This window comes from Rhineura floridana, chromosome 3 (genome assembly GCF_030035675.1).
Source record: "Rhineura floridana isolate rRhiFlo1 chromosome 3, rRhiFlo1.hap2, whole genome shotgun sequence".
In the NCBI taxonomy this organism is placed as follows: Eukaryota; Metazoa; Chordata; class Lepidosauria; order Squamata; family Rhineuridae; genus Rhineura; species Rhineura floridana.
The window spans coordinates 222,653,512-222,675,884 of NC_084482.1; the positions used below are offsets into that span (position 1 = coordinate 222,653,512).

A 22,373-nucleotide genomic window follows, 5' to 3' on the forward strand; every position below is an offset into this window, starting at 1 on the left:
CGGGTCAGGACTTTCTCTGTAGCAGCCCTTAAGTTATGAAATTGCCTCCCTACACAGGTGAATCAATGAATATCTTTATTGCTCAGACTCCTAGGCTACCACAATTTGGCACATGTAAAAGGAAAATACAAAAAGTGAAGTTCCATCAAACACACTTCAGAGGTGTGTCAGACTTCGCTATACAGTTTTAAGTGAATGCTAAAGACACACCTCTATTTATTTATTTATTTATTCATTCATTCATTCGTATCTTGCCTACTACGACTATTAAAATGAATTCTAAGTGGCTTTAGCTATCATAACAGAAAGAGAAAATAGGAATACACATCATTTAACATCAAAGTATACGTCCTTGAAGGTACAAATTATTAAATAGGTTACAATAGTTAAAATTACTGATTTAAAACACCACGTTTTGTTAAAGACCCAAAGGTACAAAGTATATGGAAATACTTGTCAAAGTACTTCTCACCCATCAGATGACATGGATGGCACATTATCCCTGCATTAAATAATAATAATAATAGTAATAGTAATAGTAATAATAATAATAATAATAATAAATAACATATGGCAAGGAAGGCAGCCTCAGTTTTATGTGGGGAAGGTGGGCGGTTGACGTCGTTACCATGGAGATGGCCTAGGCTGAATGCAAAGGCATCATTATGACATCATGTATGATGTCACAAGCAGGATAAGCTCCAAGCGCCATCAAAGTGAGAGACAGGATGGATCTCAGTAACAGGTGATGAAAAGGTAAAGTTTGGAGCTATATTAATTTACCCATAGGGAAAAGGTTCTGGAAAAATTTGTAGAGGAGAATGACATGGACCTTTTTATGTTTCTTGTCCAGAAGATTGCAGCCATATCTACATTTGGGTGCCCTTCACATCTAATGTTCTGCTTTGCAAGTTAATAAAGTAGGTCGTTGTTACAAAATTACATAGGGCCAAAGCCATTTAGGGCTCTACAGGTTTAAATCAGAACTTCAAAAGAAATGTGTTGCTCTTTAAGAAGAAACTGCACCTGCTACAACATATTTGCCTTCCTGATTTTTGTCTTCTTCATGTAGATAACATCTCGTTGTGCTGACAGTATGATGTTTCCTCATCAGTATCCTTTAAGATGACAAGGTCTTGCTTAGCAAGCAACAAAGCCCAGCACACAGTTCCAGGCATTTCTTCCATTTGTGTGCTTGAAGTTCACTGTAGTTGCTGGTTCTGCAGGGCTAACGGTGCAGGTTAACAATCATATTCATCCAAGTTTTATTTCTCAAAGTAAGGAGTCTTACTGCTAAACATATAAGAGAAAAGTTCATGACACATGAAAAGGTTGCAAAGAGTGATATCTCGCATAATTCCTGCAGAGAGTAGCCTTCTGAAGCTCAGGGCATGCAAATGAGTGGTGCATTAGAGCAGGAGTTCAACGGTATTGCTACCTTCCCCAGATGGCAGAAACAGACTCCTGAATCCTAAAGGAAAAATCTCATACTAACTGTCACTCACTGACCAGATGCTTGTTCAGCAGAAACAGTGGCTGTCACAGTTTCTGGCATTGACATTGATGTAGAAAGACCATTTCTGTAGAAAGAAAAGGTCACTTGCTTCTGCCTTCTTCTTCTTTCTTTGATGCCTCCTTACTTACAGGGATAATTTCATGTTTTCTTTTTTTTTTTTCCAATAATTTTTATTCAGATTTTCATAAAACATACAAGACAAAATCATAAAACATTCAAAGACAAAAAACAAAATCAAAAATAGTTAAACAAAAAGAAAAAAAAGAAAAGAAGAAAAAAAAAATAAAAAATAAAAAATAAAGAGTAAAATATTGACTTCCCATTTGTCAAAGATCAAATCAGTTATAAGTCTATAATATATAGCAATCCTGTCTCTTAAGTCATATTATAAAATCACTTTCCTCCAGTAGTTATCTTACTTAATCATCAAATCTCATAAACATTACTTTATTCTTTCCACAAAAAGTCAAAGAGAGGTTTCAATTCTTTAAGAAATATATCTATCAATTTTTTTTTCCAGATAAGCATATCGATTAATCCATCTCATTACTAATTATGATAATCTTATTGTCATAACCATAGTCAAAATAAACATTTCAATTAATCCATCACATCAGAATCTGTTAGGTTCAGTAATTTCAGTAGCCATTGTTCTATTATCTCTATTAGTTCCATTTTCCATCTTCCATCTTCAGTAGTCTTGTTAAGTCCAGTAATTTCAATATCCAATCTTCCATTATCAGTATTCCATAATAATCTTGCTGTCAAAGCCATAGTCATATAATAAGAGTCTGATGGGAATTACCTCTATCCCAAATATTTTCTTGCCATCCATTCTGAATAAGTTGCTGAAATACTGCTGTAAAATCATATCTCTGTTCTTTTTTTCAAAATACACTGGGTCATCTCTTAAAAGTTTTTCCATTGTCACATGGCTGCAGTTAATTCCATAGATTTTCTCTATATTGGGCTCCATCACATCATTCCAGTCCAGAAGATAATCCATGCCATTGATAACTTTATCTCTAGAATCTTCATTAATTTCTTCAGAGATAACATTGAGTTCCAAACAATAGATTTTATTTCTAAAGTCCATAGACTCCAAATCTTGTTCCTGTTCCACGTTTGTTCCAATCTCCGGGATCTCCTCTCTCACAGGGACCCCTATTCCAGTCTCCAGGGTCTCCTCTCTCACAGGGACCCCTATTCCAATCTCCGGGGTCTCCTCTCTCACAGGGACCCCTTCCAGGGTCACCTCTCTCACAGGGACCCTTATATCTTTAATCTCCTGCTTCATTTTACTCAATTCAATTTTCGTTATCTCAATCTCATTCATTATTCTCTGAAACATAGTTATTTCCAGATTCTCAGCCACTTTCTTAATTGCCATTTTAAAAGAAAAATATAGGAAAACCACTTCTTATTTCAGCAACAATTGGGTTAATACTCCAAACTTGGTGACATCACAGTATAAACAGAGCAGACAGCCTTATCTCTCCAATAGTTAAGTAAACAAAATGCAGTTCCCAGGATCGAAGCAATTAATGGCAATCGTCAAGAAACAGATTCGTCAAAATAAAATAGACCAAAAAGAGAGTAGTCTCAAAACAGTATAATATTTTTCAAAATAAAAATCTGGAATAGAAATCCCTCTTCTGTGTGTATCTTTAGAATGCAAATCCAGGACAGCTTTTTGCAACAAAAACAGAGATAAGCTATTAATTAGTGCGTAGCAGAGAGAAGTTACGGCTCCCCAGTGAGATGTCAAAAACCGATCAATCTGGCAAATCTCTTTTAAACAGCAACAATTTAAGTCAAGTAAAAGAAAAATATAGAAAGAAGGGTGCTTGCCTGTTAGTGCGTTCTCTCTTAGAAGATAAGATGAACGTTCGCTTTAACAGATAGAGCTTGCTGTTGAAAATCCGTCCCACCTTCGTCGGCTGGACCTCGTCCCATAAATTAATGAGATCTGGTCGTCCCAACAAAAATAGGCTTTGAGGTTAATCTCTTCGTTTCTCCCTACCCGGGAGAAGTTTAATCAGTCAAAAAAAAAAAGAAAAAACTGACTGATATATCTGAATAAGCTTCTTTTGAGGCAGGAGCCCGTCTCAAAAGCAGGCACAGGCTAAGTCACCCTTCCCGGAAGTCGATAATTTCATGTTTTCTTAACATGCAATGGATTTTGTGCAGGGAGGAATACACATTGCTCCAATATGTTCTACTGTGTCCATTTTACCCTATACGGTAACGTGCTTCCTTTGAAGTTGTTACTTTAGCATGGTTTGGGTCCTACATACTGTAATACCATGACCACTTTCTCCTCCTCCTCTGTTTTTGCTCCAGGAGGCAGGAAATAAACAGGCAAGACACATGTGTGGGATAATGGCTTTGACCTAGTGGCGTCATTAGTCACAGCACTACTCGTACTTGTCCTTTGTTCTTCCCCAGTAGCTCACTGAGTGCTTTCTGACCTGGAGGTCTCATCTTCCAGCACTATCTCATGTTGCATTTTGGATACTTTGTTCATAGGGTTTTCATGGTAAGATGTATTCAGAGGTGGTTTTCCATTGAGTTCCTCTGAGTCTGGATGCATCTTAGTCTGATGTCTCAGCTTTGACCATTCTGCCTTGGGTGCCCCTGCAAGGAGTCTAGCCTCTTGGTCTAGACTCCGGACGGCATTTCTCTCAGCTTCTCCAACTCTCTTAAGCCCCCTCACCATGTTAAGGTGTGCATCTTAGAAGGGGATTATGCTCAATTTGCATAATCAGAAATAATTTGCAAATTATTTGCATAGTACGCAAATTAACCTGCACAGATTTGTGGAACTCGAATATGGCAACCCTATTCTTAGCCCCAGACCTGTAGTTACTATGAGGTATTGATAAAATACCCAGAACAACTTAATATACTGCTTGCTTTTTAACTGTTTAAAACTTGAATTTGTCCAACCATAAACATATGAATAGAACTGCTATAAAAACTTAAATCACAACTGACCTTCTCCACCAGAAATACCATGCCTGGTCTCACAACGAATATAGCATTGAAAGCCAAAGATACATACGTAAGACAAATGCATTAACATCTTTTACAGCTCATGAAATGTGAGTTCTTTGAATGGTTTAGGATTGCTGCTGGATGATAGCAGGCCTCCCGGGGCTTTCACAGCAATGTGGCAGGCACATATTAAACAGAGTAAAGCCTTTTGTAATATGGGACTATAATTATAGGGAAAACACCTATTGCTATTTTGTCTGTGGGACATTACATTACTTGTATATAACCCCTGAATTTTTTGTGGACCCTCCAACCCCATTTACAAAAGAGGGCACAAATTTCCATATAAAATGTATGTAAATGTTGTGGCCAAGTTTGCTGACAATACTAAATTGTTCAGGGTTGTTAAAACAAAAAGGGATTGCGAAGAGCTCCAAAAAGACCTCTCCAAACTGAGTGAATGGGCAGAAAAATGGCAAATGCAATTCAATATCAACAAGTGTAAAATTATGCATATTGGAGCAAAAAATCCTAATTTCACATATACGCTCATGGGGTCTGAACTGGCGGTGACCGACCAGGAGAGAGACCTCGGGGTTGTAGTGGACAGCACGATGAAAATGTCGACCCAGTGTGCGGCAGCTGTGCAAAAGGCAAATTCCATGCTAGCGATCATTAGGAAAGGTATTGAAAATAAAACAGCCGATATCATGATGCCGTTGTATAAATCTATGGTGCGGCCGCATTTGGAATACTGTGTACAGTTCAGGTCGCCTCATCTCAAAAAGGATATTATAGAGTTGGAAAAGGTTCAGAAGAGGGCAACCAGAATGATCAAGGGGATGGAGCGACTCCCTTACGAGGAAAGGTTGCAGCATTTGGGGCTTTTTAGTTTAGAGAAAAGGCGGGTCAGAGGAGACATGATAGAAGTGTATAAAATTATGCATGGCCTTGAGAAAGTGGATAGAGAAAAGTTCTTCTCCCTCTCTCAGAATACTAGAACTCGTGGACATTCAAAGAAGCTGAATGTTGGAAGATTCAGGACAGACAAAAGGAAGTACTTCTTTACTCAGCACATAGTTAAACTATGGAATTTGCTCCTACGAGACGCAGTAATGGCCACCAGCTTAGATGGCTTTAAAAGAAGATTAGACAAATTCATGGAGGACAGGGCTATCAATGGCTTCTGGCCATGATGGCTGTGCTCTGCCACCCTAGTCAGAGGCAGTATGCTTCTGAAAACCAGTTGCCAGAAGCCTCAGGAGGGGAGAGTGTTCTTGCACTCGGGTCCTGCTAGCGGGCTTCCCTTAGGCACCTGGTTGACCATTGTGAGAACAGGATGCTGGACTAGATGGGCCACTGGCCTGATCCAGCAGGCTCTTCTTATGTTCTTATGGATCCTGCACTACTGAATTTGTAGTATTTTTATTTTATTAATATATCTTCAATATATCCTGATAAGGCGACTTCCCAGGAGGATCCCTCCGCCTGTGCAGCCTCTGAGACGGGCTCCAGTCTTGGATGAAACTTTTTCAGTTTTAAATCCAGTCAGAAGGGTTTTTTTTGACTGGGGATAATTTCTTCCGGATAAGGAAGAAACGTGAGATTTCCCACACAGCTTTGTTGTGATTGTTGGAGACTGGAATTCATCAGAATTGTCTGTGAAAGAAGGTCTTCCAGCAGCTCGGAGCGAGGATTTCTAGCTAGCTCAGCTGAATAAGTGACCCGTTTTTTTTTCTTTAAAGAAAAACGGACTAACAGGCAAGCATTCTCCTGTCTACGCTTATTACTTTCTTATCTATACAGCTAAAGAGATTTGTCAAAGAACCAGCAATTAAGAAAACCTGGGTGAGTCAAAACTTTCCTTCTCTTTTACTCACGGAACTAAGGGGGAAGAAAATAAAAATAGCCTATCTTTTTTTTATTGCAAAAAGCTGACATGGAAAATAGCATTATAAAGATTACAACGGATGAGGGGTTTCTGATTGGAAGAGAAAAGAAAAATCTTTTTGATTTATAAGACTTTTGTGTAATATATGTCTGGGACTATTTTTTCTGATCTACTTTTTTTTTTGACGAATATATCCTGATAAGGCCAGTAATGTTTCAGCTTTAACGAACTTCTTCAGTGGCATATATAGAAAATGACGAATACCTTCAGCATCTGTTCAAAGGGCAATAAATGATGATGATGATATCCCAGTCTTCCTCCCAAAAGAGCCTGTTCCTTCTGCCTTTGGTTAGAATAAGATGATTTAGAATTCGGTTAGAATAAGATGCTGCTGCAGCAACAGGCAAGACTGCAATTCAGATTATCTCAAATCTGCATTTCCTAAATACCTATTTTCAAACTCTACATTAAATTGCTCAGGGAACATATTTCTCTATTTCTAGTATTACAAATCACACAGAATATTTTGATCTCATTGTAAGATGCTCCTTTGTGTTCAGATCAGGCCTCAGTACAATAATGTAGCACTTGGGAATGAAGATGCAGCCCAGAAGCCCAGCACTGGAGGCCAAGATGGAGAAGACCTGCACGGCTACCATGTATTTCCCCTTCGTGCTCAGGTAGGTGGGCACAAAGGAGACCCAAACACTGCAGAAGACCAGCATGCTGAAGGTGATCAGCTTGGCTTCATTGAAGGCTCCAGGCAGCTTCCTGGCCAGGAAAGCCACCGTGAAGCAGATGGCAGCCAGGAAGCCCATGTAGCCAAGGGCACCATAAAACATGGCAACAGACCCTTCATTGCATTGCAGGATGATCTCTCCAGGCTGGGAGTGCATGTCAGAGTCTGGGAATGGGGGAAAGATCATCAGCCAGATGGTGCAGATGACAACTTGGACACTGGAACAGGAAATGACAATGGAGTTGGCCAGACTCTTCCCCAGCCATCTCCTCACCCTGTTCCCTGGTTTTGTGGCCAGAAAGGCCAGCACCACAGTGATGGTTTTTGCCAGCACAGAAGAGATGGCAACTGAGAAGATGATGCTGAAGGCTGTTTGTCTAAGAAGGCAGGTTGTTTTTCTTGGCCGGCTGATGAAGAGGAAGGAGGACAAAAAGGAAAGCAGGAGGGAGATGAGGAGGATGAAAGAGAGGTCCCGGTTGTTGGCTTTGACTATTGGAGTTTCTAGGAATTGAATGAAAATTCCTAACACAAAATATGTAGTTACAGACAAAAAAAGGGCCAAGGAAGCCAAGAGGATTCCCAAATGTTCTTCATAGGCCAAGAAGGTGATAATCTTGGGAATACATTGAACTTGTGCCTTGTTTGGATGTTGATCATCTGGACACTGGGCACAATGCTCTGCATCTGCAAAGAACAAGAGTAATATCAATTTATATCCATCTGCACTACATTTACAGAATTGAATACAAAAGCAGTTCCCAGTATAATAAAACATGACTACATCAATAAAAATCAATAAAATTAGTAATGCCATTGCATATGACCCAGGAGATCAGGAATTGTAATACATAATATTATAGGCCAGGGAAAACCTGGGGGAACAGATATGCAGTAGATGATAAAAACAATGGGGAGGGGAGAGCATTTCATACGGCAGGGACCAAGATGGAGAAGGCTCTGCTTCACATGTCACAACAATTATATCAAGTGCTTTAGGTTGAGAAAAATGGATTGGCCTCAGATCACTTAGTGATCCCTCCTCCTGTCTGAGCAGGCTTTCATTGATTTAAGTATTTCTTTTATTTTGTCCCAAGCAGCTTTTAAAACAATATTAGAAACAATCATCATGAGAACAGTTTAAAATATGGAAGAGTAATGAAATACTTGAGACTTATAAGAGAACTTACAAGGTCAGCCCTTGAGCTACTAATCAAAAGGGACCTCATGGGCCACTCACTTCTATTTCCAGCCCAAAACCAGGAGTTCTACATGAATTGTACTTTCTAATATGTAGGAATATAATTCTACAACATGAAGTCTTTCATACCAAGAAATCATATGAAGTTGCCAATGTTATGTTAAGGGCAGTAATGCCAGAAATACCTAATATGACACTCTTAACAGGGACCATATTGAGGCCGAGCTATATGAAATCTCTGTGCCTGAAACTATCATCACATGTTGGAGTGCATGGTGCCTCTTGTGTGAAGCATAACCAACACTTTTCTGCATTAGTGCTCTTCAGTTCCCAGTTCAGAGGATTTTCTCCCAGTCAATGTAAGTTCCTAAATGCCATGGACTGTGACTCTAAGCAAGAAGGCATGTATCTATGTAGGTTCCTACGTACCACTGGGCAGTTCTACATTTCTCTTTTAAAAAGCCCATAATATCCATGTGAATCATTGTCCTGTGCCCTTTCCAGACATTCCTTTCCTCTGGAGTCACCTGTGATGTTCCTATATATTAGTGTATATATGGTAAGTGCTGGTTGTTTAGAGTATACATGGTAAGTAGTGAAAGAGGAGGGGGAGTGAATGGGCAATAGAATGCTTGATGATTGGTTGAATGTTTAAAATGGCTGACAGTATAAATGAAAGGATGACAGGTAAATCTGGGTGAATGTGAGGTGGTGAATTGTGGAATCTGGGGGGAGAAGAGAAAGAGTGGATTGCTTGGTGGGGTTTAGAGAGTTGTTTACCAGGAGGGAGGAGGAGTTCGGATTAGTATTGAGTAAAACCATATGCTTATGTGCCTTAAGAAGAAATCTTGTTAATCTTGTTAGCTTTGTTATCTGTAATAAATACTTAATTTGGTTTACCAAAGGCCTGATCCTTGGCTGGGGTTTCACAGACCAGAAGGGAGGGTAAGGTAATGACCAAGGCTGAAGGGGAACTGTAACAAATGGTGGCAGCGGTGAAGAGAATAACAATACCAGTATTCAGAGTCTCTGGGAATACTAGTATTGGGACGTTACTGGTGGTTGCCTAGCAGGGGGATCTGTTGAGATCTGTGCTAGAGCGGGGAGAGAAATCATAAGAGAGAGCGATCCGGACTGGTGGAGTCCCTGGTGGTGCCCAGAGACAGGCAGTAACCACGAGCAGGTAGGAACCAGACAGGGAGAGCCAGGGAAGGACGCATCACATCTGGTGTTAGCGGTGGGATACGAACAACAGAGAATCCAGATACGAACCAAAGAGAGTCCCAAAGACACGTGGTGACAAAGGAGACTACGTCACAGGTGTTGGCTGTAGCAGTGAGATACGAATACTAGACAATCCCTAATAGTTGTGTGGCAAACTACAAATAACAAAACAAGATTTCTTGTGAGAGTGACTGGCAAAGAGTGTGTGGCAAAGAGTAAGTGAACTCAAACACCATGGCTGAATACATAAAAATGAAAAGAGAGGAGCTGGTGGAGAAGTGCATAACATTCAATTTACCTCATGAGGGTAAAGGGGTAGATGAATTGAGGGTAGCACTTATAGGATTTGCAACTGCCCAGCAAAAACAACCTGTCAGAGAAGAGACCCCAGAAGGATATTTAAGCAATCCCGCTTATATAGAGTACTTGAGAGAGAAGTTGAGGATGGAAGGTGCAGAGAAGGAAAAACAGAGAGAGTTGGAAGCTGAGAGATTGAGGATGGAGGCTGAGGAAAAAGACAAGCAGAGAGAGTTGGAAGCTGAGAGACTGAGGATGGAGGCTGAGGAAAAAGATAAACAGCGGGAGTTGGAAGCTGAGAGATTGAGGATGGAAGGTGCAGAGAAGGAAAAACAGAGGGAGTTGGAAATTGAGAGAATGAGATTGGGGTTTGAGGAGAGGGAGAAGCAACGAGCATTGGATGCTGAATTACAAGTAGAAAAGTTAAAATTTGATAGAGAGAAATTTCACTCTGAGGAGACAAGGAAAGACAGAGATGGAGCAAAAATAAAAATTACTCCAAAGGACTTTGCTGTCTATGAGCCTGGTCAAGATCCTCAAATTTACCTCAGCACCTTTGAAAAAGCAGCTCAGTTGTGGGGGCTACCTGAAGATAAATACATGCAGTATTTATCAAACCTGATTAAAGGGGAATTGGCTGAGGTATACCAATATTTCCCCTCAGACAAGCCCGTCACCTATGCTGAATTCAAAGAAGCAATGTTTAAAAGATTCAGACTGCGGCCTGATCATTTTAGAAAGCTTTTCAGAAATTGCCAGATACAGACAGGGAGGTCTTTTGTGGAACTGGGAGCAAAGTTGATGGATATATTTGGAAAGTGGATGAGTAGTGCCAAAGCTCAGTCAGTGGAAGAGGTGAAAAGCCTCATGATACTGGATCAATTATACCATCAGTTACCACCAGAAATAAGGCTCCTGGTCAAAGACCGTTCCCCTACATCTGTGCAGGAGGCCGCAGAGTTGGCGGATCACTTCGCCTCTAATAGAACTGGCTGGGTGGGGAAAACATCAAGAGAGTTTAAACCCAGACCATATAGTGCTGGCAGAAGGGATGTGGTACCACAGCGAGTGAGTCCTCCATTAAAATCTGAAGGGCACAGGACACCCCAGAGTGGATCTGTGTACCCTAAAAGTGAGGAGAAATTATGCTACAAATGTGGTAGACCAGGGCACCTACGTTTTCAATGAGAGGTTGCCAACCCCATTAGTAATCCTGCTCAGACAAGGGCAGTGAAAACAGAACCCAAGGCTTTAGAAACAGCGAAAAAGGTTCAGTTTTGCCAGATAAACTGGACAGAAGTAACAGACCTTGATTCAAGTCTGAGAGAGGAAGTGAGAGTACAAGGGGCAAATTATTGGGCATTGCTTGATACTGGTGCCACTCAGACATTACTGAGGCCAGATTTAATAAAATCTGAGGTAATATTACCTCAGGAAACTGTGACTATCCAAGGAGTGAGGGGTCAGCCAGAAAGTTTGCCTGTGGCCCTGGTGGAAATGACTTGGAGAGGCCGAGAGGGCCGATATAAAGTAGGCATTAATGCCCAGCAACAAGAACCAGTAATACTGGGAAGGGATGTAATGGGCGCCCAAGGAAAGATCTATGTAGTGACCAGACAGCAAATTGGCAGAGAAAAAGAAGCCATATTAAGGGGGGCTGAAACAAACAGGGTGGAATCTGTTAACCAGCCTCAGGTCACCATAGCAACCACTAGCAGGCCTGCTGAAGAAGACAAACTGTATCAAATGATCTCTGGGGAAGAAGCAGAGCAATTCAGGGAAGAGCTGCATAAAGATATCAGTTTGAAGCAGGTAAAGGAACAAGCCCTGACCCAACAGATTCCTTTCACTGACAAACTGAGGAATCAAGTTGTGTGTGAGAATGAGATTTTATATAGACTGTGGATGCCTGCTGAGAGAAAGGATGAATGTGAACCAGTGAAACAAATGATGGAAGTGGTGAAAGAGAATTTGAGTCAAGCTCAGCAGAAGCAAAATTACTGGTATGACAGAACAGCCAGAGAACGTGTGTATGATGTGGGAGATATGGTTATGGCGTTCATACCCAGGAAACATGACAAATTACAGGCTAACTGGGAAGGACCATATAACATCAGAGAAAGGCTTGACACAGTGACATATGTAATCACCACAGACCAATTAAACAAAAGCAAAGTGGTTCATGTAAATATGTTAAAGCCTTACCATACCAGGGATGCAAAGGTGTTGCAAGTTACCTTATTCCCTGAGGGAAGTGGGCCTGAACTTCCAGATTTGGTACAGGAAAGCAAAGACAAAGGAGGGGTAGATCAAGTGGAATGGTCAGAGGAGGTAGAGGAGGAAGAGATTCTGAGAGTTTTGAAAACCTATAGGAATCTCTTTAGCAACAAACCTGGCCGAACCAGTATAGTTATACATTCCATTGATACTGGAGATCATGCCCCAATCAGATCTGTTCCGTACCGTGGGAATGGGAAAGTTTTGAATGAGATCAAAAAGGAGGTGGAAGAGATGCTGGAATTAGGAGTGATCAGGGAATCCATCAGTCCCTGGGCCTCAAGTATTGTCCTGGTTCCGAAAAAAGATGGAACGACAAGGTTTTGCATTGATTATCGGCTAATCAATAAAATTACTGTCCCAGATGCGTATCCTATGCCTAGGGTAGACGCTATGTTAGAGTTATTGGGGGCAGCAACCATTATCTCTATACTAGATCTCTGTAAAGGATTTTGGCAAATGGAACTAGACGAGCAATCCAGAGCCAAAACTGCCTTCAGTACACCAGATGGGTTATATGAGTTTGTGACCTTACCCATGGGACTAAGGAACTCACCAAGCTCATTTCAGAGGCTAATCAATACTGTGTTGCGAGGCATGTCAGATTTTGCAGTGGCCTATATCGATGACGTGGCCCTTTTTAGCAAGTCGGTGCCTGAGCATGTCCAACACCTGACAACAGTATTGGAGGCCTTAAGAAAAGCAGGCCTCACAATAAAAGCTAAGAAATGCCAGTTTGGACTAAAGGAAGTAATCTATTTAGGACATAAGGTGGGGAGTGGGAAAATCACCCCCTTATGGAGCAAGGTGGAGGCAATACAAGCGTGGCCGATCCCCTTAACCAAAAAACAAGTAAGGGCATTTCTGGGTGTGGCTGGATTTTATAGGAAGTTTGTGAGAAATTTTGGGGAAATAGCAACCCCCTTGCATGAATTAACAAAGAAGAAGTGTTCTGAGTGTGTGGTATGGACGGATGAATGTCAGAAGGCTTTTGACCTACTGAAGCAAGCCTTGTGCCAAGGACCCATATTAATAGCACCAGACTATGAGAAACCATTCATCATGGCTACAGATGCGTCGGACGTGGCGGTGGGAGTCGTCTTGCTACAGGAGAGAGAAGGCACCAGACATCCAGTGGCGTACCTGAGTCGCAAGCTGACGCCGAGGGAGAAAAACTATTAGTCGGTTCAGAAGGAGTGCCTAGCGGTCGTGTGGGGACTGAACAAGTTGCGCCCATACGTGTGGGGACGAAGATTCACAGTGACTACGGATCATCGGGCCTTGTTATGGTTTCAGACTATGAAAAACCATAACACTATGCTGCAGAGGTGGTCCTGGGCCCTACAGGACTATCAAGTGGACTTCCAGTTCATCAAAGGCAAGGACAATGTACTGGCCGATGGACTTTCCAGGCAAGTGGCTGGGACTGCAGTGACGTGACCAGACAGAGGAACAAAGAAAGACATTTTCCCCATCGAGACTTTTATTTGTTAACGCGACGTATAAATCCTGGAACAGGAATAATACTCTGCAGTTGTTTAAGGGTGGGGAAATGTGATCTGTGCTAGAGCGGGGAGAGAAATCATAAGAGAGAGCGGTCCGGACTGGTGGAGTCCCTGGTGGTGCCTAGAGACAGGCAGTAACCACGAGCAGGTAGGAACCTGACAGGGAGAACCAGGGAAGAACGCCTCACATCACCCACCTTGCTCAGTGGAAATGGTCCCTTCTGCACAGGGAATGCAGTTGTAGCAGCAAAGTGGATTTCCTTCTTGAACCACCTTGACGAATCCAGGGCGGCAGCTTTCCACACACCTGGAAGGAGGCAGGGTCTAAGGATAAAGACAAGGAGGGTCAAGGGGAATGTGTTAGTGGTGTATTATCTACGGAGATAGGACACAAGATCAGAAAGCACCTAATGGAACCTAGAGCCATGGTTTAGTGTGAGGCTCAGGCAGCCTCTGCGGGATGGACTTCCAACACTGACCTGGTTGCACTATCGCAGTGCGCTGTTGGTAGGGCTACCTTTGAAGATGGTCTGAAAACTGCTGCTGGTGCAAACTGTGGCTGACAAGCTACTCACTGTGGGGCACTCAAATGGGATCATCTCCAAGAGCTTCAGTGGTTGCCTTTTTGCCCCCCTAATCTAATTCACAATGTTGTTACTTGGGTATAAACCCTAAGAGGCTCAGGAGGACCCAAATTCTTAAAGGTGGAGGGGGCTCACAAATACCTGCCAGCCTGACTGTGAGTTCTAGTGGGATTCTCTGCCTGCAGCCATTTTGACTAGTGCAGCATGTTGTATGGTAATGCAGGAAAGACCATTCCCTTTTGCACTACCACAGATTATAGGAATTCATTTGCCTGTCTTTCTTGGAATGTACACTGGGATTCTCATGAGTTGTTGTTATTATTACTATTACTATTATTATTATTATTGTTATCATCATCATCTAGATTTATATCCCACCCTTCCTCCCAGTAGGAGCCCAGGGCAGCAAACAAAAGCACTAAGAACACTCTAAAGTATCATACAACAAACTTTAAAATATATTAAAATAAAACATTGTTAAAAACATATTAAAACATCTTTAAAAACATTTTTTTTTTAAAAAAAGGCTTTAAAATGTATTAAAAAACAATACCAAAACAGCTGCAGACTGGGATTAGGTCTCTACTTCAAAAGCTTGTTGAACGAGGAAAGTCTTCATGATGAACAGATAACAGAGATGGCTAATATTTAAAGGGAGGGAATTCCAAAGAGTAGCTGCCACTATACTAAAGGTCCACTTACTAAGTTGTGAGGAACGGATCTCCTGATAAGATGGTATCTGCAGGAGGCCCTCACCCGCAGAGCACAGTGATGGACTGGGTATATAAGGGGTAAGATGGTTTTTCAGGTATCCTGCCCCCAACCTGCATAGGGTTTGTACACCAAAACCAGCACTTTGAACTTAGCCCAGTAGCTAATAGGCAGCCAGTACAATTCATGAAACAGCGGGGTTACCCTGCCGTAGTGAGCAGTCTCACTGTCCCATTTTGCACGAGCTGCAGGTTCCAGACCAACCTCAAGGGCAGACCCACATAGAGCACATTACAGTAGTCCACCTTGGAGGTTATCAGTGCATGGGCAACAGTGGTCAGGCTATCCCAGTCCAGAAACGGCTGTAGCTGTGTTACCAGCCAAAGATGGTGAAAGGCACTCCTAGCTACTGAGGTCACCTGGGCCTCTATTGACAAAGATGGATTCAGGAGCACCCCCAGACTAAGGACTGCCATTTCAGAGGGAGTACGACCCCACCCCAAGCAGGCAACTACCAATTATCTGAACTCAGGAACCTCCAACCCTGAATCCTAGCAAGACAGAGAAGTCTTGGGTTGGAGGTTCCTGAGTTAATGGGTCCTCATCCAGCCCACCACCGAGTCCAGGCTCCAATGGAAAACAGTGGCTCCGATACCTATCTCACCAAGTTGGCCCTGAAGGATACCATGGTCAATGGTATCCAAAGCCACCAAGACATCAAGTAAGAATTGTCCAGTGGCTATTACACTCTGGCCCCAAGGACATGGTAGAACAATCTGAAGCCCACTGTAATAAATTTGCTAGGCACTTCCAGGATAAAATCTTTACAAGCCGCCAGGACTTAGACTCCAGTGTTATAGCAGGTGAATCAAGAGAGGTATCCACAGCACAGCCTTGTCCCGATTTCTTGGATGAGTTTCAGCTGGTACAGCTTGAGGACGTTGACAAGGTGTTTGGACAGGTTCGTACAACCACTTCTGTGCTGGATCCTTGCCCTTCTTGGCTAATAAAAGCTAGCAGGGATGGAACAGCCGGCTGGGCCAGGGAAGTGATTAATGCTTCTCTGTGAGGGGGGGTGTCCCTGGCTGCCTGAAAGAGGTGGTAGTGAGACCACTCCTGAAGAGACCCTCCCCAGACCCAGAAAATCTTAATAACTATAGGCCAGTAGCAAATGTTCTATTCCTAGGCAAGATCCTTGAATGAATGGTTGCAGGCCAGCTCCAGACACTTTTCGATGAGACTGATTATCTGGATCCATTTCAGTCGGGTTTCAGGCCTGGTTTTGGCACGGAAACAGCCTTGGTCGCCCTATATGATGACCTCTGTCAGGAGAGAGACAGGGGGAGTGTGACTCTGTTGATTCTCCTTGATCTCTCAGCAGCTTTCAATACCATCGACCATGGTATCCTTTTCGGGAGACTGGCTGAGTTGGGAGTGGGAGGTACTGCATGGCGGTGGTTCGTCTCCTACTTGGTGGCTCAGCTCCAGAAGGTGGTGTTTGGGGAACATTACTCGGCACCCTGGACTCTCCAGTATGGGGTTCCGCAGGGGTCAGTTCTGTCCCCCATGCTGTTTGTCTACATGAAACCATTGGGTGAGGTCATCCAGAGCTTTGGAGTGCGTTGCCATCAGTATGCTGATGACACGCAGCTCAATTTCTCCTTTTCATCTTCAGGTGAGGCTGTCAATGTGCTGAACCAGTGCCTGGCTGCAACAATGGACTGGATGAGGGATAATAAACTGAGGCTCAATCCAGACAAGACTGAGATGCTGCTAGTGGGTGGTTCTTCTGACCAGATGGTGGATGTCCAACCTGCCCTGGATGGGGTAGCACTCCTTCTGTAGAGCAGGTTCATAGCTTGGGGTTTTTCCTAGAACCATCTCTGTCATTTGAGGCTCAGGTAGCCTCGGTGGCATGGAGTGCCTTCTACCAACTTTGATTGGTGACCCAGCTATGCCCCTATCTGGACAGGGATAACCTGGCTTCAATTGTCCATGCTCTGGTAACCTCTAAATTAGATTACTGCAAAGTGCTCTACATGGGGCTGCCTTTGAAGACAGTTCAGAAACAGCAGCTTGTTCAAAATGCAGCGGCCAGATTGCTAACAGGGACCAGATGGTTTGAATATATAAAACTGATTCTGGCCCACTTACTTTGCCTGCCTGTATGTTTCCAAGCTCAATTCAAGGTGCTGGTTTTAACCTATAAAGCCTTACATGGTCTGGGACCACAATACCTGATGGAACGCCTCTGCCAACATGAACCCACCCATACACTACTCTCAACATCAAAGGCACTCCTGCAGGTGCCTACTCCGAGGGAAGCTGGGAGTCTGGCAACAAGGGAGAGAGCCATCTCAGTGGTGGCCCCCAAATTATGGAACGATCTTCCTGATGAGTTGCACCTGTCTTTTCGGTGCCAGGTCAAGACTTTCCTCTTCTCCCAGGCATTTCAGCATGTGCTTTTAAGTTGCTTGTTAAAAAAATGTTTTAAAATTTGCATATTTGTTTTTAATAGTTTTAACTGTTGTTAACTGCCCACAGAGCTTTGGCTATGGGGTGGTATACAAATGCAATCAATCAATCAATCAATCAGAATAACAGGGTTGTATTCCCCCTGTCCTTCTCCCAATAGAGGTCATCCATCAGGGTGACCAAGGCTGATTCAGTCCCATAACCAGTTCTGAATGCAGACTGGAATGGCTCAAGATAATCTGTTTCATTCAAGAGTATATGAAATTGCTGTGCACAACCTTCTTGATCACCTTCCCTAAAAAGGGGGTACTTGTGACCAGGCAGTAGTTATCACAAAGTAGTGGGTCCAAGGTGGGGTTTTCAGGAGCGGTCAGATCACCGACTTTTTCAGGGTGGCAGGAACCACTCCCCCTGCAATGACCCGTTGACCACACATGGATCCACTCAGTCAGACCTCCTTGGCAAGCTTTAATAAGCCAAGAAGGGCAAGGGTCGTGAGGACATGTTGCTGGCCTCATCATCTCAAGCCCTTGTCCAATGTCAACAGGCCACATCAATGGAAACCGATCCCAAGAAGCTGCAGGAGACGTTGCACTTAACACCTCACTGGGGACTACAGTAGATGTGGATGGGCCCTCAAGATTTCTATGGGGACAGCTTTATGTTCAAAGTGCCTTGCAAACAATTCACATTTGGCCTCCAAAGGGTATAAAACTCCATCAATGAAGGACAGGATAAAAATATAATGAGACTGTAAGCTGCTGAAGGCAGAGACCTTTACTCTTGTACCCTATAAATTATTTGGTGTACTGAGAGCACTATATAAATGAGAGGCAGCTAATCTTTTTCAGCCCGAGGGCCACATTGACCATAGTATACTTTCCAGGGGCCACCATGTTAAAATAGGTGCAGTCAAAGAGTTTTATGTAACTTTAAAATTGACAACGAGGACTTCAAACTTATCAAGGATTATCAATACCTTGGCACAGTCATTAACCAAAATGGAAACAACAGTCAAGAAATCAGAAGAAGGCTAGGACTGGGGAGGGCAGCTATGAGAGAACTAGAAAACATCCTCAAATGCAAAGATGTATCACTGAACACCAAAGTCAGGATCATTCAGACCATGGTATTCCCAATCTCTATGTATGGATGTGAAAGTTGGACAGTAAAAAAAGGGAATAATCAATTCATTTGAAATGTGGTGTTGGAGGACAGCTTTGCACATACCATGGACAGCAAAAAAGACAAATAATTGGGTGTTAGAACAAATTAAACCAGAACTATCACTAGAAGCTAAAATGATGAAACTGAGGTTAACATACTTTGGACACATAATGAGAAGACCTGATTCACTAGAAAAGATAATAATGCTGGGAAAAACAGAAGGGAGTAGAAAAAGAGGAAGGCCAAAGAAGAGATGGATTGATTCCGTAAAGGAAGCCACAGACCTGAACTTACAAGATCTGAACAGGGTGGTTCATGACAGATGCTGTTGGAGGTCGCTGATTCATAGGGTTGCTATAAGTCATAATCAACTTGAAGGCATATAACAACAACAACGAGTTGCATCCGATATAGTGGGTGGGTTAAAGTCACTTAGCGGTATAATTGTCTTGGTGAAATATTGTGCAGGCGAAAACACAAGCACATTACCAACAGATTCCACAGGTATGAGCTGTTGCAACAGATTCCACAACAAGAATCAGCTGTTGCTGAACAAGCTTCCGCTAGTGCAACCATTGCATTGGATTCCTTTGTTGCACAATATTTAAATTCTTTCATCCACTAGTGCAAGGGACTGAGAGTTTCAAAGTGGGTGTTTCAATAGGTTTTCCATCAGCTATTCTATTTAAATCTTTCTAATAATTAATTTTATTAGTAGTTTTTAACATTATATTTTGATGTATGTGGGGGGCAGGGTTTCACAGCCACTGAGGATGCAGTTGGGAAGCTCACACTGCTGCAGATATTATATGAGGATTTTTTTTATTTTACAATTTAAATATGGTAGGGGTTGGGGAAACCCTTGGCCACCTCATCTAGTTACTAAGATAAGTAGTAACAAAAGGAAAGTTGACCCGTGCAAAAAAACAGGTGAACTCCTCTCATAACGCACTTTCACAGGGACCCACTGCTAGATCTTGGATAACTGCTGAACACTGGAATTGACAGGCATTCAAAGGCAGCTTCACTCAGAGCATGTTATTAGAGGTCAAGGGATGGGGAATACAGTGACATGAGAAACATGATTACTCCCACCTGGTTGAGCCATTTGGGCCACACAATGGCATCCCGGTCAATGGTGCACTTTAGGTCTCGGGATCCCTGTCTGCTGATGTTCCCAAACTTCACCCTGAGGACAGACCTATTAGGAAACACCACCCAGTTCACAAGGTCCAAGTCGGCTGCCAGTTCCCCATTCTCATCCAAGTACACTCCATGCATAGAAGAATTGTAAAACTGGGAGTTTCCCAGGAAACTGTGGAGCTAGAATGGTAAAGAGCAGCATTTACAATACAGGAAACCAGAGCTTGGAAGTAAATAGTTACAAGTAACAAATAACTTGTACTTGTAATTCATTACATTTTGAGGAACAAGTGGATAATTCATTTACATAATGTTTCCAGCATTACTTTTGGGAATTACTGGGGGGGGGGAAGCAGGGGAAGTCTTCTGCTCCTCTGATTTGTGGATGAAAATCATGTTCCTCAAACTGGGCTTCTGTGCAGTGTTGCTCTTTCCTCATGCTCTGTGGATGGGTAGGAGGCGACGAGGGAGGAGGTGGAGAGCAAGACGGGGTAGAGTGGAGAAAACAATTGTTTTAAGAAATGAATGGTGGTGGTGAAGAATGAAGTGGAAGGGAAAAGGAGATGGAGGACAAGAACATGGATAAAGGAGGAGAAGGAGGCAGCAGCAGAATGGAGATAAAGAACTGTGGAGGTGAAAGTGTTGAGTATTATTAGTTGAGTATTATTATTAGGCAATACTACCTCTGGTTGTTTTTTTTCATCAAGTCTGAAACTTTGAGCAAGGAAGAGTTTGTTATGTCTTTGTAGAGCCTTGCAGGCCATCAAGGCCATCACTATGCTGGTGCCTAGCAACCAGAGATAACAGGCTGGAACAGCACAGGAAGTTTTCTGTGGGGGTTTGGATTTTGGAGGAGAAGCAGCTTTTCTGTGTGTGTTCCTGCTGTGGGGGGGGGGAAGAAGAAACTTCTTAAGCTAACATGCCTTAATGTCCTGAGTAAATTGGACTCTTAATACTATGTCATGTCCTTGGATTTCTTGACCACTTATACTCAATGTAACAGCGCTTACAACGCACACCTCAACAGGGTTATGGGCCCAGATCCAGCACGTGTTACAACGAAGTAAGTGGTCTGAGCTGCAGACTGAGTTCCAGAGAGCAGTGTGTGATTGATTGTGCCAGACAGAGGTGAGCTGAGATGGCTGTAAACATGTCTGGAGGCATGCCCATGGAGAGACTTAATGAAAATAATTACGCCAGCTGGAAGATGAGAATGCGGGCTTTTCTGATAAAAGAGGAGTTATTTTCTGTGATTGAAGGGACCCCACCGGTACCACCAACAGCGGCCTGGATGCGGAGAGATGAGAAGGCACAGGCTTTTATTACCTTGGCTCTATCCGACTCTCAACTGCTGCACGTAAGAGATGAACCCACAGCCAGACGTATGTGGGACATGTTGCAGGCTCTTCATGTGCAACAGATAGCGGGATCCAAGCTGTGTCTGGCAAGGAAGCTGTACCAGATGCGTTTCATGGGTGAGTGCACCATGAGTGAGCATCTTACTGAATTTAGGTGCCTATTTGCTGAATTAGAAGACCGAGGCGTGGAACACAGTATCCTGCAGAAAACGTATATTATCCTGGCTTCACTCGATGGAAGCTGGAATAATTTTGTGATGGCTATGGAAGCAATGCCACATGGCGGCCTGAATGTCAGTTTTATTGAGGAAAAATTGACCCAGGAGTGGCAGCGAAGACAGGAGGTGAAAAAGGCTGAGCCGAAGGAAGCTGTCAGAAGCAAGCAGGCAAGCTACCAGGAGCAGCAACGGCTGAAAACTTGTTATTTTTGTGGAGCGTGTGGACATATTCAAAGAGACTGTGCAGTCAAGCAAAGAAGCAGAGATGGAGGCTGGAAACAGAGCAGTGTGAACTTTGTCAGTGCAGAAAAGCCTCGGTTTATGGAGATGGACTGGATTTTAGACAGCGGAGTATCCATACCCTCGTAAAGGACTTACATTTATTGCACACTTCAAAGGCGGTGCAGGACTCTGTTCTTTTAGCTGATGGATTGAGATGAACTGTCAAGGCACGAGGGACGCTGAAACTTAGTAAGATTGGCATAATTTCTGATGTATCGTATGTCCCTGAATTGTCTAATAATATTCTGTCTGTTCGAAAACTGACCAGCATTGGGTTTTCAGTGGTGTTTGACAGAGACAAATGTTTCGTGAAAAGAGGGGGTGAAATATGCATGCAAGGGAGCCTGAAAGATTCACAGTTTGTAATAAAAAGCAATCAGGCAGGGTGTGTTGCATTTGGTGCTGAGGCGCAGACACATAAAGGCTGTGTGCATGATTGGCACAGAAGGCTGGGGCATGCAAACTGTAAAACAATTAAGAAAACCCCGAGTCTGAGTGAAAACATGAAATTGACAGATTGTGGTCAGTTAATTGATTGTGATGCCTGCCATAAAGCTAAAATGACAATTGCACCCATAAACAGGGAGGCGGAAAGCTCGACAACCGCTCCCTACCAGCTCATTCATGTTGATTTATCAGGGCCAATAAACAGTTCACGAGGAGGTGCGAGGTACTTTATGGTAGTGGACGATGATTTCTCCAGGTTCACTCATGTTTATTTGGTCAAACGGAAAGATGAAGCAGAGCAGAAGTTGCGTCTGTTCATCAAGAAAATTCAAACGCAGCATAAT

General features: G+C 42.9%; 1 protein-coding gene across 1 annotated transcript; it reads right to left on the reverse strand.

Moving 5' to 3' along the window:
• Window positions 1–6,916: 6,916 nt before the first annotated feature.
• On the reverse strand, window positions 6,917–20,497 carry LOC133379041 (vomeronasal type-2 receptor 26-like). The gene is made up of 4 exons (XM_061613649.1): window positions 20,408–20,497; window positions 19,677–19,904; window positions 13,842–13,968; window positions 6,917–7,827 (listed from the first exon to the last, which is right to left on the reverse strand). The coding sequence occupies exons 1-4, from the start codon at window positions 20,495–20,497 to the stop codon at window positions 6,917–6,919; spliced, it is 1,356 nt and encodes a 451-aa protein (XP_061469633.1).
• Window positions 20,498–22,373: the final 1,876 nt, after the last annotated feature.

What these genes read in the sequence shown, in the direction of transcription:
- LOC133379041 (XM_061613649.1), bottom strand. Translation starts at nt 20,497, where the DNA reads ATGGCCTTGATGGCCTGCAAGGCTCTACAAAGACATAACAAACTCTTC. An exon ending in ATGAAAAAAAACAACCAGAG is followed by an intron (nt 19,905 to 20,407) that starts GTAGTATTGCCT and finishes TTACCATTCTAG; the next exon opens with CTCCACAGTTTCCTGGGAAA. An exon ending in GACCATTTCCACTGAGCAAG is followed by an intron (nt 7,828 to 13,841) that starts GTGGGTGATGTG and finishes TGTTCTTTGCAG; the next exon opens with ATGCAGAGCATTGTGCCCAG.